General features: G+C 39.8%; 1 protein-coding gene across 2 annotated transcripts in view; it reads left to right on the forward strand.

The window, feature by feature from the left end:
- Positions 1-15904, forward strand: part of LOC121324635 (acid-sensing ion channel 2-like) — a 330778-nt gene that overhangs the window by 301438 nt on the left and 13436 nt on the right. For both annotated transcript variants that reach the window (XM_041266730.1, XM_041266729.1), the window contains exons 4-5: positions 12246-12396; positions 14639-14695. In XM_041266730.1, the coding sequence (XP_041122664.1) occupies positions 12246-12396; positions 14639-14695 (208 nt within the window). The remainder of the gene's footprint in view (positions 1-12245; positions 12397-14638; positions 14696-15904) is intronic.

The raw sequence follows: 15904 nt of genomic DNA on the forward strand, positions 1-15904 counted from the left end.
AGCACCCCTGTCATAGATGAGAGGAGGTCTTGCATGAACAGAACTAATGATGAACCGAATGATCCTTGTGATCCCAGCCAGGTGAACCAACGTAAGAGAGAAAAGAACCTCAAAGGGCACAAGCCTGGAGTTAAATGGCCAAGAGCTTCTGAGTAAACAGAGTGGGACACAGTAAACATGAATCTCTGTTTTGCATTGGAAAGGTTAGGCAGAAAGGTCAAAAAGAAGCTGGAACAATTTGAGGATACCGTCTACGCATATGGAAGTTACAGAGAAACTTTTTTTTTTTTTTTTGCTTGGAGTGGAAAAAGAAAAAATAATGTTTTTTACTTATACAACCACTTTTTAAAGTTAACAATACTATTTTCAATACAATTAAATAAATCATGACTCAAATGCACACACCGAATGGAAAAAATACATAAGCCTGTAGATTTATGTTTTGTGTTTTTTTGCTGAGCCTGTGGTGTACATAAGTTCAATTAAATCAACCATATTAATTTTTTTTTAATGGTAAAAACACTAATCAGAAAATAATAAAATTATTTTTATTGTGCCCTAAATGTTAATGCTAATAATACCAAATATGGAAAAAATAAATAGAACTTTGTGAATTTCCAATGTTACTACATATATTATCCCTTGTATGTTTTGCATGGAAAATAATTATAAAGCAATTTGTTTTAACAGTTCTTTAAAAAAAAAAAAAAATCCCTAATTAAAAGGATTTTGTCTGTTTATTTTTTTACTTCAACTTGTTTTTATTTTTTTTTTGCCATGTTCATTAATGTGAGTAAGAACTTCATGGGGTGGCAGGAGTCTTCACTTCAGTATACAGGTTGCACAACTAATTATAGATGCCCTGGTGATAATCATGTCTTTGTGCATTATTTGTTAGATCAAAACTTTATTAATGACATATGCTGCTAATAAGTTCTTAAGTAATGTAAACAAAGCCTTTACTTCAGAATAGTGGCTGCAAAAGTCATTATTAATGACCTATATGCTTCTAATAAGCTCTTAATTAATAAAAATGAAACCTTCACTTCAGAATAGGTGATGCAAAACTATTCATTGAATTGATTTAATAAACACATTTTGTTTGAAAATCACTTGCAGGAGCAATATTCAAGACATGCACAAAATTATTTAACAGAATGGTAAAGAAACTCACAAGAACGTGAAACACCAGATTGCTCGGCGACTTGTGTCTGATTTCAGGTTTTTTTCAAAAGAGCTCGAACTTTTTGTACCAAGAGAAACAGCGACGCGTTTCGTCGTTTATTTACATGTTATTTAAACAATGAGGCAATGATGAATTAAAAGATTGAATTATCCAATCAGTGTTCCTCAAGACATTGTCGCAATGACAAGAGAGAGAGAGAGAGAGAGAGAGAGAGAGAGAGAGAGAGAGAGAGAGAGAGAGAAAGAGAGACAAACAAATCAACACAGAACAGATTTATGTATTTTGTTTAACCAGCATAAAATGTATAGGTGCCCTGATGGTTATCAAACTGGAACAGAAAAAACAAAAAAATAAATAAATAAATATAAAAAATATAAATTCTAGTAACTACGGATTGTAAAAGCCTACTGTTGCAGAAAGGGACGATTTTCTGTACGTTTCAATATTTTCCAGGTAGCTAATTGGTAAATTGTTTTAACTGTATGATTCAGTGCTGGTAAAAGCATGCCTCTTAAGCTTGGCTCAGATCCTAGATAAACACTTGATGGGCTATTTATTACCAGACTTCAAAGTGATCTGTCTTTTATGTAGAAGGAAACAGAAAAAATACATAAAACTCAGGCTAATGGATTACACTGGGGGTTTTTTTTGTTGTTTTTTTTTAATGATCAGTGGGATTAACATCAATGGACAAACTAGTAGAGGAGTGGGGGCTGGAGCAGAGGTGGCAGGAAGCTTGCAGGGGCTTGTCTGGAGTTTGGGAACCACAAAGAGGAGTGCTCGTACAAAGACCCCCTTTGTGATGGCGTACACAAGGGATAAGGTGGAGTCCCCAGACGAATGGCTCCTCGCAGACCAGGAGGACCAAGGTTGGTGCCTTGACTGGAGAGTTCAAGCACCCATTGGTGTGCTGCCCCCTTCAGGGTGAAGAGGAGTTGCAAACAGTGGAGAAGCCCTGCTTTCTCCAGTGCCAGAGGGCGAACCCCTGCTGTCTCCAGTGCCAGAAGGAGAAGGCTCGTTGTTTTCATTATCAGAAGGGCAACTGCCAGGCCAACCTCAGCAACCACATGTCTAGAGGGTCCAAAGTCTGCATGTCCAGAGGGACCAGCATCCGAATGTCGGGAGGATGCAGCGTTACATGTGTGGAGGAGCGAGCGTACAGTTGCCAATGCCTATAGGAGTGTCCCGTGCCGAGGCCAGTGCTGCCCCTGCCAGAATTCCCCGAGCAGAGGCCGGCGCCACCACTGCCAGAGGGCCCAGCGTAGTTGCCACCGTCGAAGGTCCCCATGCCCTCCAGGCACCAACCTGCACTACAGATACCCTGTCCATGTTATTAGGAAGGTGAAACAAACAAAATCCTTAAGAGACTAAAGTAAAACCGTGCTGAAAAACTGTAGGCTTTCCAAAGCATCTCTCACAGCAGGCTCATTCTTGATTAATAAAGCAATTTAAATCTATCATAACTCAAACAATGAATAACAACAAAAAGAAACCTGCATAAGTTCTACCAATTTAGGAACTCAGTCTGCATCTAGATTTGAAATTACAGTTTGAATGAAGTTGTCTTTATAAATTCTGGTTTACAGCTAATGACAAATCCTTAAGTGTCAATATATATAGTTTGCCTGGTGTATCTGAAAGGGAACATATGGTAATTTTGGTGTAAATCAACTGACGCCCAAAATCACAAAATTCTTGTAGCACACAGTGTCACAAGGGCCTCTGCTGAGAAAGGGTTAATAATACTCATTCAATTTTCCTTAAACTATTCATTGCCATCTGTTTATTCTGTACATACTGTTAAAATGCGTCAGTGTCATTATCTTTTTTGTTTTACTCATAGCACTAATTTTGAATTAACAGAATTAACAGGCATGGTGGAGAATGTTTCTGACACACTTGTTAAATTGACATTTTTATTAGGATAATTGCACTTCAGATAGTGACGTCCCTAGTCAAGCTGTTCCCTATGCAAATATTTTTTCATGGCGGTAGTCCATTGGTGTTTTTTAGGATTTTTTGCAGATCACAACTGGCGCAGGACCAAAAATATAAGTACTTTACTTTATTACAAACTTTACTGCATTCTGCATTCTGAGATTCATTCCGGGATCTGTAGTTCAAACTGGAGAGTGTGTCCAGATGGTTGCATTATTTACAGGCAACCCAAACTACATGACCTGACGTGCAGGGGTGGGATTACTTGCTAAGAGGATTTAACAATGTCCCAGACACGAGGTGGTTATCTTTTTATCATTAATAACTCAGGAACCATCTCATATTTTTTCACCAAACCTTCGAAAGACCAAGTATACATTGCTCAGCTTGGTGCTGAAATTTAGTACTGTGTAGCTTGTACATGAGAGCAAGAAACGCCCAAAAAAAAAAAAGAAAAACTTAAGTATAGAGGAAAAAAGGAACTTTCACAAAAAAAAAAAAAAACAGGCATCCAGATCTCATTAACTGCACAAGGTGGCGTCATGAAACTCTCCACGCTTTCACAACATTGCAAGTCAATGAAACATGCACATTTTTGGGCAATTCCAACAAACCGCAGCAAAGTTATTAAAGTGCAAAGTTAGAAGTTTAATATTGAGCAGCCAACTCAACCCTACCGCGCCACTGTAATATATTATCTTTTTTTTTTTATTTTAAATTTTGAGGAGGCACTGCCTCCCCTCCTATATATATATATATATATATATATATATATATATATATATATATATATATATATATATATATATATATATATATATATATATATACAGTGCCTTGCAAAAGTATTCAGACTACTGACCAATTCTCTCATATTACCAAATTACAAATGGTACATTGAAATTTCGTTCTGTTTGATATTTTATTTCTAAACACTGAAACTCAGAATCAATTATTGTAAGGTGACATTGGTTTTATGTTGGAAAAGAAAAATAAAAACTGAAATATTTTGCTTGCATAAGTATTCAACTCCTGTGCTGTGGAAGCTCCCAGTTTGCACCGATAAAAGAACTTGTCCTAACGAGGACACAATTACTTTACCATTGGCCTCCACTGTGAACCATTAAAGTTGCTGTCACATTTTCTGGATAAAAACCCCACTGTTGAAGGATCATTGGTAAGGGTGTGAATCTGAAGGAAAATGAAGACCAAAGAGCATTCTACAGAAGTTAGAGATAAAGTAATACAAATGCATAGATTAGGGAAAGGATACAAAATAATATCCAAGTATTTGAATATCCCAGTGAGCACAGTTGGATCAATACTCAGGAAGTGGAAGCTGCATCACACCACCCAGGAAAAGAAAAGGTTGTCCTTCAAAACTCAAACAAGAAGGAGACTTGTGAGAGAAGCCACAGAGAGGCCAACAATCACTTTGAAGGAGCTACAGAGTTCAGTGGCTGGGAGTGGAGTAATGGTGCACCAGACAACCATATCAAGAGCTCTGCATAACACTGGCCTGTATGGGAGGGTGGCAAGAAAGAAGCGTTTACTCAAAAAGTACCATCTGAAAGCGCGTCTGGAGTTTGCCAGAAAGCATGAGAGTGACCCAGCTGCGATGTGGAAAAAGGTTTTGTGATCAGATCAGACCAAGATAGAGCTTTTTGGCCAAAACTCAAAGCGCTATGTGTGGCGCAAACCTAACACTGTCCATGCCTCAAGACACACCATCCCTACAGTGAAGTATGGTGGTGGCAGCATCATGCTGTGGGATGCTTCTCATCAGCAGGGACTGGGCATCTTGTTACAATTGAAGGAAGAATGGATGGAGCAAAATACAGGAAAATACTGCAAGAGAATCTGCTTCAGTCCGCTAAAAAGCTTGGGAGGAAATTCACCTTTCAGCAGGACAATGATCCCAAGCACAAGGCCAAAGCAACATTGGAGTGGCTCAAGAACAAAAAGGTGAATGTCCTACAGTGGCCCAGTCAAAGTCCTAATCTCAATCCCATTGAGAATCTGTGGCACTATTTGAAAATTGCGGTCCACAAGCGTCGTCCAACCAACCTGAACAACCTGGAGCAAATCTGCCAAGAAGAATGGGCCAAGATCACTCCGACACTGTGTGCACAGCTGGTACATACTTATACCAAAAGACTTAAAGATGTTATTGCAGTGAAAGGTGCATCTACCAATTATTAATGTGTGGAGGTTGAATACTTACGAAAGCAAGATATTTCAGGGTCTGAATACCTTTGCAAGGCACTGTATATACATATACTCATATAGAGAGAGGCACATTTTTCTATATCACAGAACTTGCCAATGAGTTGCTAAACATTGATAATCAAGGCTTTTAAAATTATATTTACTTTGCTTGTTGCTTACTTGCAGACAACCTAGTCTGAGAATGTGCTTTTGTAACAGTTCCATATGCTAGAGCACTAGAGTAACAGATTAACAAGGAAGCATTTCCATTTCTGGTTATTTAAGAACAGTCTTGGTGTTAAATGTCTATTATTCAAAAGTTATAGACTTATCAATTGGAAATAGGCCATCACAAAACCACTTTTACAAAATACTATAATACAAAATAAGCACTAGTTATTCAGAGCTGTAAGTGTGATTACTGCTGAGTGTATGAAAGCAACTGTATAAATTACCTGTCTATCTTTCCAGTAGTCAAACTGTTCCTTTTTGCAGAAATATATATTTTTAAAAATCTAATTGATGAGCTCCCAAGTGCCACATCTGGTAAAGACACTCTGCCCAGAGTGCAGGATGCACTCTATAGTTTGGAGATCACTGGTTCAAATCCAAGCTATGCCACTGCCAACCGTGGACGGGAGTCCCCAGGCGGTGGTGCACAATTGGCCAAGCGCTGCCCAGGCGGGGAGGGGTTAGGTCAGTTGGAGAGTCCTTAGCTCAGTACACCAGTGACCCCTGTGGCTGGCCAGGCGCCTGCAGGCCAGCCTGTACACAGTTCGAAACTATGTGGTCCTCCGTTCTGGATATGGCTGCACAGTGGGCTTGCAGAGTGAAAAAATGTATCCGGCTGACGGCACTCGTTTCGGAGGACGCGAGTGCTCGTCTTCCTTTCTCCCAAGTTACTTCAGGGGTTGCAGCGGTGAACCAGCTTGAATAATAATTGGACATTCCAAATTGGGAGTAAATTGGAAATTGATTAAAAATAATTGTTAAAACACAAATCCCATTGATATGGGGAAATAAAGTTTTTTTTTTTTTTTCTGACCCTTCCTAATAAACCATTCACTTTATGGTTCTAATGTGTTGACTAACCCTATGATAGTTTACAAATGTTATTTTCATTTAAATAAAATGCAGTTATTATGTTATTAAAAGTGCCTGAATTGTCCTTAAAATGCTGATTTATGATTATCTGAGCTTATCATTCAGACTCCTATGAGTAGTATGGGATCAGATGCAGTACAGTAGATAGAATATTATAGTTCTACAATGAAATGCTAAAACAATTGAGATCTTAGGAGACTAAAGTAATGCCTAATTAAGCACTGAAACCCTGAAACTGAGGGCTCGCCAAAATACATTCCACACAATACCTTCTAAGCTTGCTTAATAAGGCATTTAAAATCTATTATTACTGAATTATTAAAGTCCAAATTAAAATCTGTATGAGTTGTAAAGTATTCTGAATAGCAGATGTGGTGGGTTTAGGGATTTGATGTTGGAGGCTTGTGGAAGTTCTGGAAGGCGATTAATTCCCTAATGTAACTGCCTCCTGTTTTCCTGTATTTATTAAGCCAAGCACACCTGATGCTATCTTTTGAGCAGCATAGACAATGGCTAAACAAAGGAATTTGAGTCTCCTGGTGGCTCTTTGAAAGATGTGTTTTCAGATCTGAGAATACCTTCAAGGCAGTGCTGTGAAGGGGACAATCCAGTCAGTTCTCTCATCTATGTATGTGATCTTCTGCAGCCAATATCCATAAGTAACACCAGGGTCCCTGGTTGTTGAGGAAGTGTCATGTTTCAAATCAAGTTTGTGACAAGTTGCTGTGGGTGAGGTTTCAGCAATACGACTAGATTTGAGTTTTCCCTTTAACAGTTCATAACCCTCCATTTTCTGTTTTCTCCAACTATCTCCACGTAATCCCGTTTGTGACGGCTCGCTCAATTTCCCTCGTGCTATAACTCTATAATGCACAGTTGTTCTGCACGATTAAATTGTAACTCATTAGTTGATTAATTGGTTCGATTAATGGCATTTCAAATGCATTTATTTAAGTATCTGATCTCAAACGTTTGTTTGGTCACTTCCCTATTCATTATGGTGTGGGGATATGGAATTATTGCAATTCTAAATTCTAAATGGTTAATCTGTCTGTACAGCATTTACTGCATATCTATTCGTCTATTTTTGTGCCTTTTTAACTATTGAATGAAGAAAAAGGGTTTTTGTCCTCCTAACAATGCACATTGATTATGAACAAAGACTTCATTGCCTGTTTTTATGCTGTTAAGATCTGACAGCCAAATTAAAGGAATCGCTCCTTTACCTGACCTGACCTTATCCTTCACTTATATTAATTATTTGTGTTTGCCCCAAATCCCTGGGTAGGGAAAGGTTGTGATAGCTTCCCAGCACTTGGCTTCAGGTTATTTAAGCCCCTAAATTAAATGTCGCAGTTATTTATTTCTGGTTTGGTAACTTTATTGGTGCTGAAAAAATTTGAATGAGAAAATAATCGCCGATCTCCAATACGAGCCGTGTCTCTGGCAAATATTGGAGGAGGCATTTAATTGAAGTTTTATGGTATATTTATTTTGTACATATGTGTATGTTTTGCATTTGCCTGTAATATTTTTTAATATTTTGAAATCTGTAATATTTGCCTGTAATATTTTGTTTAATTTCTGTAAGTTACTTTGGGATAAAAGCGTCTTAATAATTCAAGAAGAAGAAGAATTTATGTATCCAAGCCTTTTCCCTCAATATTAATTTAGCTTTAATGTAAAATATTAAAAAAAAAAAAAACATGGTGTGGATCATTAAAACTCAGCAGGAGTCATCTAAAACCACTGGCATTTACAGCTTGGAAGTTTCCTCTGAACCCTGCAGTCACAGCAGATCTATACACAGGGTTATTCAGAAGCAGTGAATGGTAATACATTTCATAACCTCTATACTTGCAGCAGCCTTTGATCACAAGTACTGCTACACCCTCCTGCTTCCCTCTATTGAAGACCGACCATTGTCTTGTATCAGAATTCCCGAGTGAAGCCTCAGCTTCCCTCACACTTTCATACAGGGAAGCAATGAACAATTTTTCCGCTGTCTTTATGAGTAGGTACACTCTACCTTGCCACATTGCCCTGACATCAAAGTTTAGCTGTCAATGTAACAGGTAATATATGAGGTAATAGGTGTTCATTGCACTTCCATTTTAGAAGTGCTGGAATCCAACAGCAAGTTCATTAAATGTAGGTTTCGTTGCAACTCAACCATGACAGGGATACAATAAGACATTCGAAAGAGATGGATCTGGGCTTATTTAATTTTTCTCTTTTAATTTGGGTCTGCACTAATAACAATCATGTATGTGTCACTTTGCCTGGTTCTTAAGTTGATTTCCAAAAGTGTATAAATATGAGAAGCATATAATTTTTTGGTTGTATGTGTTTGGAATTCATTCTCCCTGCTCTGGGCTAGGTAATAAGATGTGTTATAGTTTTAAAACGTCTGTGATGTGAGTAGTAAAGCATGAACAGTAGAAGATTAGATGTTGCCATGGATCAATGTGTTAGTCTTTAATCTCTAGAGCCTTGAACTCAGTGGACAGTAGACCCAATCACAAAACCAACACATGATTAATTACAAAAATCAGTAAACAATAGAGACAATAGACTGCCCCTTAAGGGGTTGTAGCTAATTAAATAGTTCCATAAATCTTACCTGCAAGTTCAATTAGAAAATTGATTGCCAATTAACCCTTTGCAGTCCATTTATTCAGCGCTTGTGAGGTCCAATTTATTTTCACGCAGCGCCTTCAACATCCTTACCTTCAATAGACCGGACCTGTCCCGAAGTGTGCACTAGTGAAAGGTCGTTGTTTTGGCCCCACACCGTGTCCGCACTTGAGTGCCATGTGTTCGGTACATTGAGAGGGGCTGGAGTAGCTTCTGCCCTAGATGGCCCAGTAACCAAGAATCATTCTTCCTCTGTCACAGTAACACACTCAGAGGAAAGGCAATCAGTTCAGTTATTTTCCCAGTGGATATGCCCTTCATTCTGTTTATCCACTGCTAGCACCTTTGTTATTCTTTTCTTTCTGTTTGCTTGATTGAGTTTTGACTTCAGTTCACTTTGGGAATCGGTCACTTTTCAAAATGTATTTTTGAGCGTTATTCTACTTTTTCTTTTTTTATCCAGCTGGCTTAGTCTGATTGAATTGTTTAAATTTAGCAGCAATGACTTGTGGCAAACACCATTACATTTCCCATATATCTTTCTTTGAAAAACAGCATGCTTCACTGGAGGAGATATTGTCAACTGCTTGCATATGGTTAAAGCTTGTTAATAGCATGTTAAATAGTGTGATCACTCAAAATATGACTCAAAATGGTACAATCAACGTTCTTGAAAATGATAATATAAAAAATAAACCGTAAACAGACATCTTCTTACTGCCATGATAGAATTTGCAATTGTATATTTATTATACAATACACAGTACAATACTTCAATTGTAGTATTCCATTCCAGCACCTTATTCCAACCCTGTCCTTGTTTGTTGAGTTGAGCAGTCAAGAGCCTGGTTCCAGAATGGAACCTAATTGAAGATGCTAAATGATGTGATGTTAAATTAAGTGATGGAGGCTTGGAATGAACAGAAATAAACAACCTTTGAGTGCCGCTGTGTGTCAGGTTGGCAACTAGAGACTAGGAGTCACATGAACAAGAAGAATAGTTCAGTGTGCACTTGTATGGCTGACTAACAGAATGTAAACAAAAGAAGTCCCAGTCCCAGGCTATTAACCCATAACTACTGTACACAGGTCCTATGAACCCAAAGTACTTTTTAAAATGCTCATTGTACTCTTGCAATGTACAACCGTTCACTGTACCCGTTGATTGATTTATGTCAAGTCAGTGCCAGTTGTATGGTGACGTTCTTGCTGGGTTGGCAGTTTCTGCACTGGTGGGTATGTGGGTCCAGGGGACCCATGGATAGTACTTGTGTGACATTTCTTAATCAGTCATGCTATATAGAATACATTCTTGGAGTTACTAAGAGTTAGTTCTAGAGTCATATGAAGGTGATATGTTACAAAATAAGAAATAGCAAAGCTTTTCCAATTTAGTCTAACACACTCTGAGTACCACAACGTACTTGGGAAAGCCCTAGCTCATCTCGGAGCACAGAATGACCAACACCAAAGTACATCGCAAACTCCACTCCGTTACAGAAGATATTCTTGGAAATCGTCTGCCTGCAGATGACACTCCCAAATCCAAAAGGAAAGGAGCTCACTGTGTACACTATCGAAAGACCAGAAGACAAATGTATTTTGTGCTTTGTGCAAAAAACCCATCTGTCTTCACTATGCCATCAAATGTATTCAAATTGCACCTGAGCAATGAAACCACTCTGAAATATGTAGTGGTGCAATCGGCAACCTAATTTCTTATTTGATTATTGTATGGGCATTTATCAACACTAATAGATGTATTGATGTTTTATTTTTCAAAACAAAGAACAAATGTTTGGTTTTTTAACAGAAGATCCAATAACTAAAAACACTGTTCTGCATAATAGTTAAACAAAAAGGCGCAACATACATTCAAGTTGGAACAGTTCCAATTATAAAAAAAAAAAAAAAACTACATCAGATGTCCCTTTAACATTGTAATCATAGTAAAAAATACTATATTTTAACAGAGCTGCCATTGCAGTTATCACGGGCCCTGAGAGCCCATCACAGGATCACGGGTCCTGAGCGCCCACGGCAGGGGCATTGGCTGGATAGTATTTTGAGTACCCTATCTCTCTTCTTAGTTTCATTAATTCAAGTCCTTTGGGGGGAGGTAGCCCTGAGTGCTACTATACTTCACTATCATCATTATTTCACTAAATTAGCTATGTCACTGGCTAGCCTATCAGCCAGTATTAGAGCATATGCCGAGCTCCAATGAACAAGGCCATGGGCCAAATTGTCATTGTATTTATTAAACGTGTTCATTCTAGAAATATCTGACTAGTGTTATTTCCTTTTTTTTGTTAAATGGATTTCATTTCTCGGTTTCTTAGATGAAATAAACAATTGGTCCACTAGACTCAAAGATAGTACTTAATTAACTTTTCTGGTGGACAGTATTTACGGGTTAAAAATGAGACACAGCTACCAGTGACACAAATACAAACATGCTTTCTAACCAGTGAATTTGAAGCTATATGGTCACCAAAAGCAAATAGGGTTACATGACATAACAGCAAGTCCAAAACCATGCCTACATCATCCCAAAGGACATTACAGCGACTGGCCTTAACAGCGCTATGACATCACCGTGCTGAACTACAATTCCCATAAGACTGTAAAGTTCACAAAAGCGTCACTTTCCAGGAACTCCCCCCGCCCCCCTCAGTAAGCAGGTTTTAATATGACTTAGCAGTGTCAGTGTGACTCACATTGCACAATTATAAAGCAGCTGCAGAGGCTGTGTTGCTCCTTACGGTGATGTCTGCGCGGTCTTGGATTCGCGGTAATGTCATGATACGAGCAAATAGTACTCCTATTAAATGTTTGCCCAGCACACTGCACAGACCTACAGCCTACCACCACTGGCCAATTAGAAAACAAATCGAGGCTGTAGTTTCCACATTCCAGCCATATCTTACATAGCAAGAATGGAAGCTGGGGACCAGTTTTTGCCTACATTTTTTTCTGTATTCAGATAATTGATCTTCTGATTAAACTGTTGTCAAAGTAAGATTTACACAATGCATTATCTTGAGCTTGTGAGCATGGCCAGAAAGCATATTCAAGTATTGTACTATGTAACAACACAAGTAGAGGCATACAGATCACCTATATTGAATTTATTATAGATTCATAATTTTATTGTTTGTTTGTTTCCCAGCTCACATACTTGCCTCCCCCTTGGGGTGACTGTCAGTCCACGGTGTCAGACTCCGATTTTTTCCGAGTGTACAGCATCACGGCCTGTAGAATTGATTGCGAAACCAGATACCTGGTGGAGAACTGCAACTGCAAGATGGTCCATATGCCAGGTATGTGGAGTGTGCTTTGTTTGCAGGGTGCAGGTATGTGGTTAGTGCTTTGTTTGTTTACAGTGTTTCAATTTTTTGTGGCATAATGCACCACCGTAAATTATCAGTTTTATTTTTTCAGCTCTGAATGACTTTTAAGCCCTAGTGCGTATGTAACAGGGGTGTGGACAAGTGGTGCCCTGGCTGTGGCAATTATGGGCACACAATGGTTATCTGCCCCTCCCAATACCCGGAGGAGAAGTGGATTTGATGTGCCTGAAGAGAGGGGGAAGAGCCTCATTGGTTGACCTGTGGGGAGGGTAACCACCCAACGCCCCGTTGCCCAGGCCAAGCCTGGAGAGAATTGCCTGCCCAGAAGTGGGTAAAAGGGGGGAACGACCGTGCCCGGAGAAGCCCCAAATGGGAGGAGCCTGAGTGTCCAGCGCCCAAGTGGAAGGAGCCTGAGTAACTAGCGCCCAAGAGGGGGGAGCCGGTGCGTCTACAGCTGAAGAGGGGTGAGCCGATGCATCCACAGCCCCAAGAGGGGGGAGGCCAAGTGCCCATCAGCAGGGGAAGATTACCTGGTGGTCCCGCCGCCACCAGCAGGGGAAGATTTTGTTTTGTGTACTGCATCCTGGCTTGACGTCACCACCAGCCAGCCTGACCACACTGCTCTGTTTTATTGTCCATAGGTCTGACCAGCCAATCTGATACAGTTCTACCTTCTTCCATCTCATCTATTCTCCCTGCTAAGCCTAGGACACTGCCTTGACATACCTCATCCTCTCCTCCTGCTTTGCACTACACTTGCTCTCTGAGCCCCCTCATTGCATCCTATGGTTTCTCATACAATTTCTATGCTGATGATGCTCAGATCTTCTTCTCCTTCCCCCCCTCTGACCCCACCATCCCCTCCTGTCTGTCTGCTATCTCCTCCTGGATGCACTCGCTTCACTTCAAACTCAACCTCTCTAAATCTGACCTCCTTTCTTTCCTCTCCTCATCTTCCCCCTCCTCTGATCTCTCAATCTCCATTCCTCTGGAATCTATCATGCTCTCTTCCTCTTCCTCAGGCAAGAACCTCAGAGTAACCCTGGACCCCTACCTCTCCCAATTCCAGCACATCTCCACTCTAGCACGCACCTGCCGTTTCTTCCTGAGCAACATACAAAGAATCTGACCCTTCCTCAGCAACTATTCCACACAATTTGTCCAAGCTCTGGTACAATCCCGCCTAGACTACTGCAACTCTCTCCTGGCCGGCCTCACTGCGTCCACCACCCATCCGCTCCAGCTCATCCAGAACTCCATTGCTTACCTGGTGTTCTCTCTTCCTCACTTCTCCCACACTACTCCACTGCTCTGCTCACTCCACTGGCTCCCGATCACTGCTCACATCCAGTTGAAGACTCTCGTACTTGCCTACCGATGCCTTGACCAGACTGCACCCAGCTGCCTCCAAACCCTCATCTCTCCCTACATCCCCACTCAATCGCTCCGCTCCGTCTGCACTAGAAGATCGGCTGTACCTCCTCTATACTCCCCTGTCTCCAGAGCCCGCTCCTTCTCCACTCTCACCCCGCAGTGGTGGAATGACCTTCCTACGGATCTCAGGACTGCCCAGTCCCAGACCACCTCCCGGTGCCTCCTCAAGACACACCTCTTCAGACAACACCTGTAAAACTCAACTTATTAGGACTGAAGTCATTGTATTTTGTATCTTGCTCTTAACTGAACTGTAATTCCTGATATGGATTTTTTGTATACATCTGTAAGTCGCCCTGGGTAAGGCTGTCTTCTAATCAATTAATAATAATAATAAGAAGAAGAAGAAGAAGAAGAAGAAGAAGAAGAAGAAGAAGAAGAAGAAGAAGAAGAAGAAGAAGAAGAAGAAGAAGAAGAATCTACCACCGCATCCTTTGTTGCCCACTTTCTACCCGTTCTCAATAAAGGTGCTACCTCCCTCACACACTTGTCACTTGATTCCATCATTGTCATTTCCAGCCAAACCTTAACACACTTGAATTCCTCAGTTAGAGCTGAGACTGGCTGCTGCAATTTCCCTTTACCATAGTGAAACTCTGCTAAGACATTGTGGAACTCCCAGCAATTTCATATTATATGAACTAATCAAGGCTTCCAGTCTCTCAATTTTTGACAGGGAAACCTCATACACAGTAGGCAGCCACAGCAACCTTGAACGAACCTTGAATATATATAAAAATGCATGTTTTTAAATGTTGTGTTTTTCATTTATTTGTAGGTGATGCTGCGTTCTGTACCCCTGAACAATATAAGGAATGTGCTGAGCCAGCATTAGGTAAGTGTAGAACCAATTGTAATGTATGTTAGAAACCCTATCCACCAATCAAGAAGCTCCACTGCAGGGTACTGCCACATGGTAGAGGACCACGGAAATTTCTGATTTCATGTCTTGCTTTAAAAAAGTGAAATTGAAGGTAAGCAGGTAAATAAAATCTATAAGATTTCATGTTTAAAATAACATTTATTTACCAGTTTCTAATCCCAATAAAAACCCTGATTATCTGTATTATCCTGGTAGTTGATCTTGTCTGTATGGTAGCTTATCCTTTCCCAGTGCAATCAACTACTAGACGCAATGCCCTGTAATTAGGGTTGTAATGTGTAAAACAAGAACAGCCGATCCTATGGAATACCTCCCATTGTTTAGAAATACTTAGCGTACTGTAACTGTTAAGACTTGATCTTAGAAGTGTTTTCTTTCGGGTTTTTTTTATCAGCATTTCATTTTTATCCCTTTACCCACAATTTAAACCCAGAACATTTACTTCAGGGCTGAGCCCAAATATTTCGGGCCCCGCCGTTTCACAGTGCTGCCTGTTTTGTTTTCCAATTGCATCATTTAAAATGACACTGGAATGTGATCTGTACTGATAGGCTTAAAACAGTCACATGGACTGAAGGGAAGACTCAATGAACTTTGAACCCAGATGAGATTGTAGTTAGGAGTGAAAGGAGACAGAGCACATATTTGTTAAGTGAAATTTGGCAAGGATCTCACAAGGTAGAAGTACAGGCTGCAATGTAGTTCGTTTTGGAAAATGGGACTAATTGTGATTACTCCAATGTGGTCAATGGATCCTGACTTAGAATGAAAAGCTTTTGGGCAGGATTTTCAGAAACCAGTGTTATTGTATCGAACTCCATTAATGCTTTGAAATTGAGTCGATGAGGTTGTTAATGAACACATTTCTCATTAAAAAGTTTAATTATCGCAGGTCACAAACATCACTTCCTGTCTCAACGACTTGATAAGGGAAACTCGTTAATCAAAATGCATGTTAACAAGTTCAAGATAAATGAATGGAAGCATTTTCCGCTGTTATGGAAACTACTAGCTTACAGGGAGACGGCTCTCCCACCAGCAAGCAGCAGCCAAATGGAAATAAAAATAATGGGAATATCTATTTTGTGTATAACTGTTTGCATTTTTGTCATGCAGAATGTAAATTTATTAAGAACACTTCACATATATAATACTGATTTA

The sequence above is a fragment of the Polyodon spathula genome, chromosome 12, assembly GCF_017654505.1.
Source record: "Polyodon spathula isolate WHYD16114869_AA chromosome 12, ASM1765450v1, whole genome shotgun sequence".
NCBI lineage: Eukaryota > Metazoa > Chordata > Actinopteri > Acipenseriformes > Polyodontidae > Polyodon > Polyodon spathula.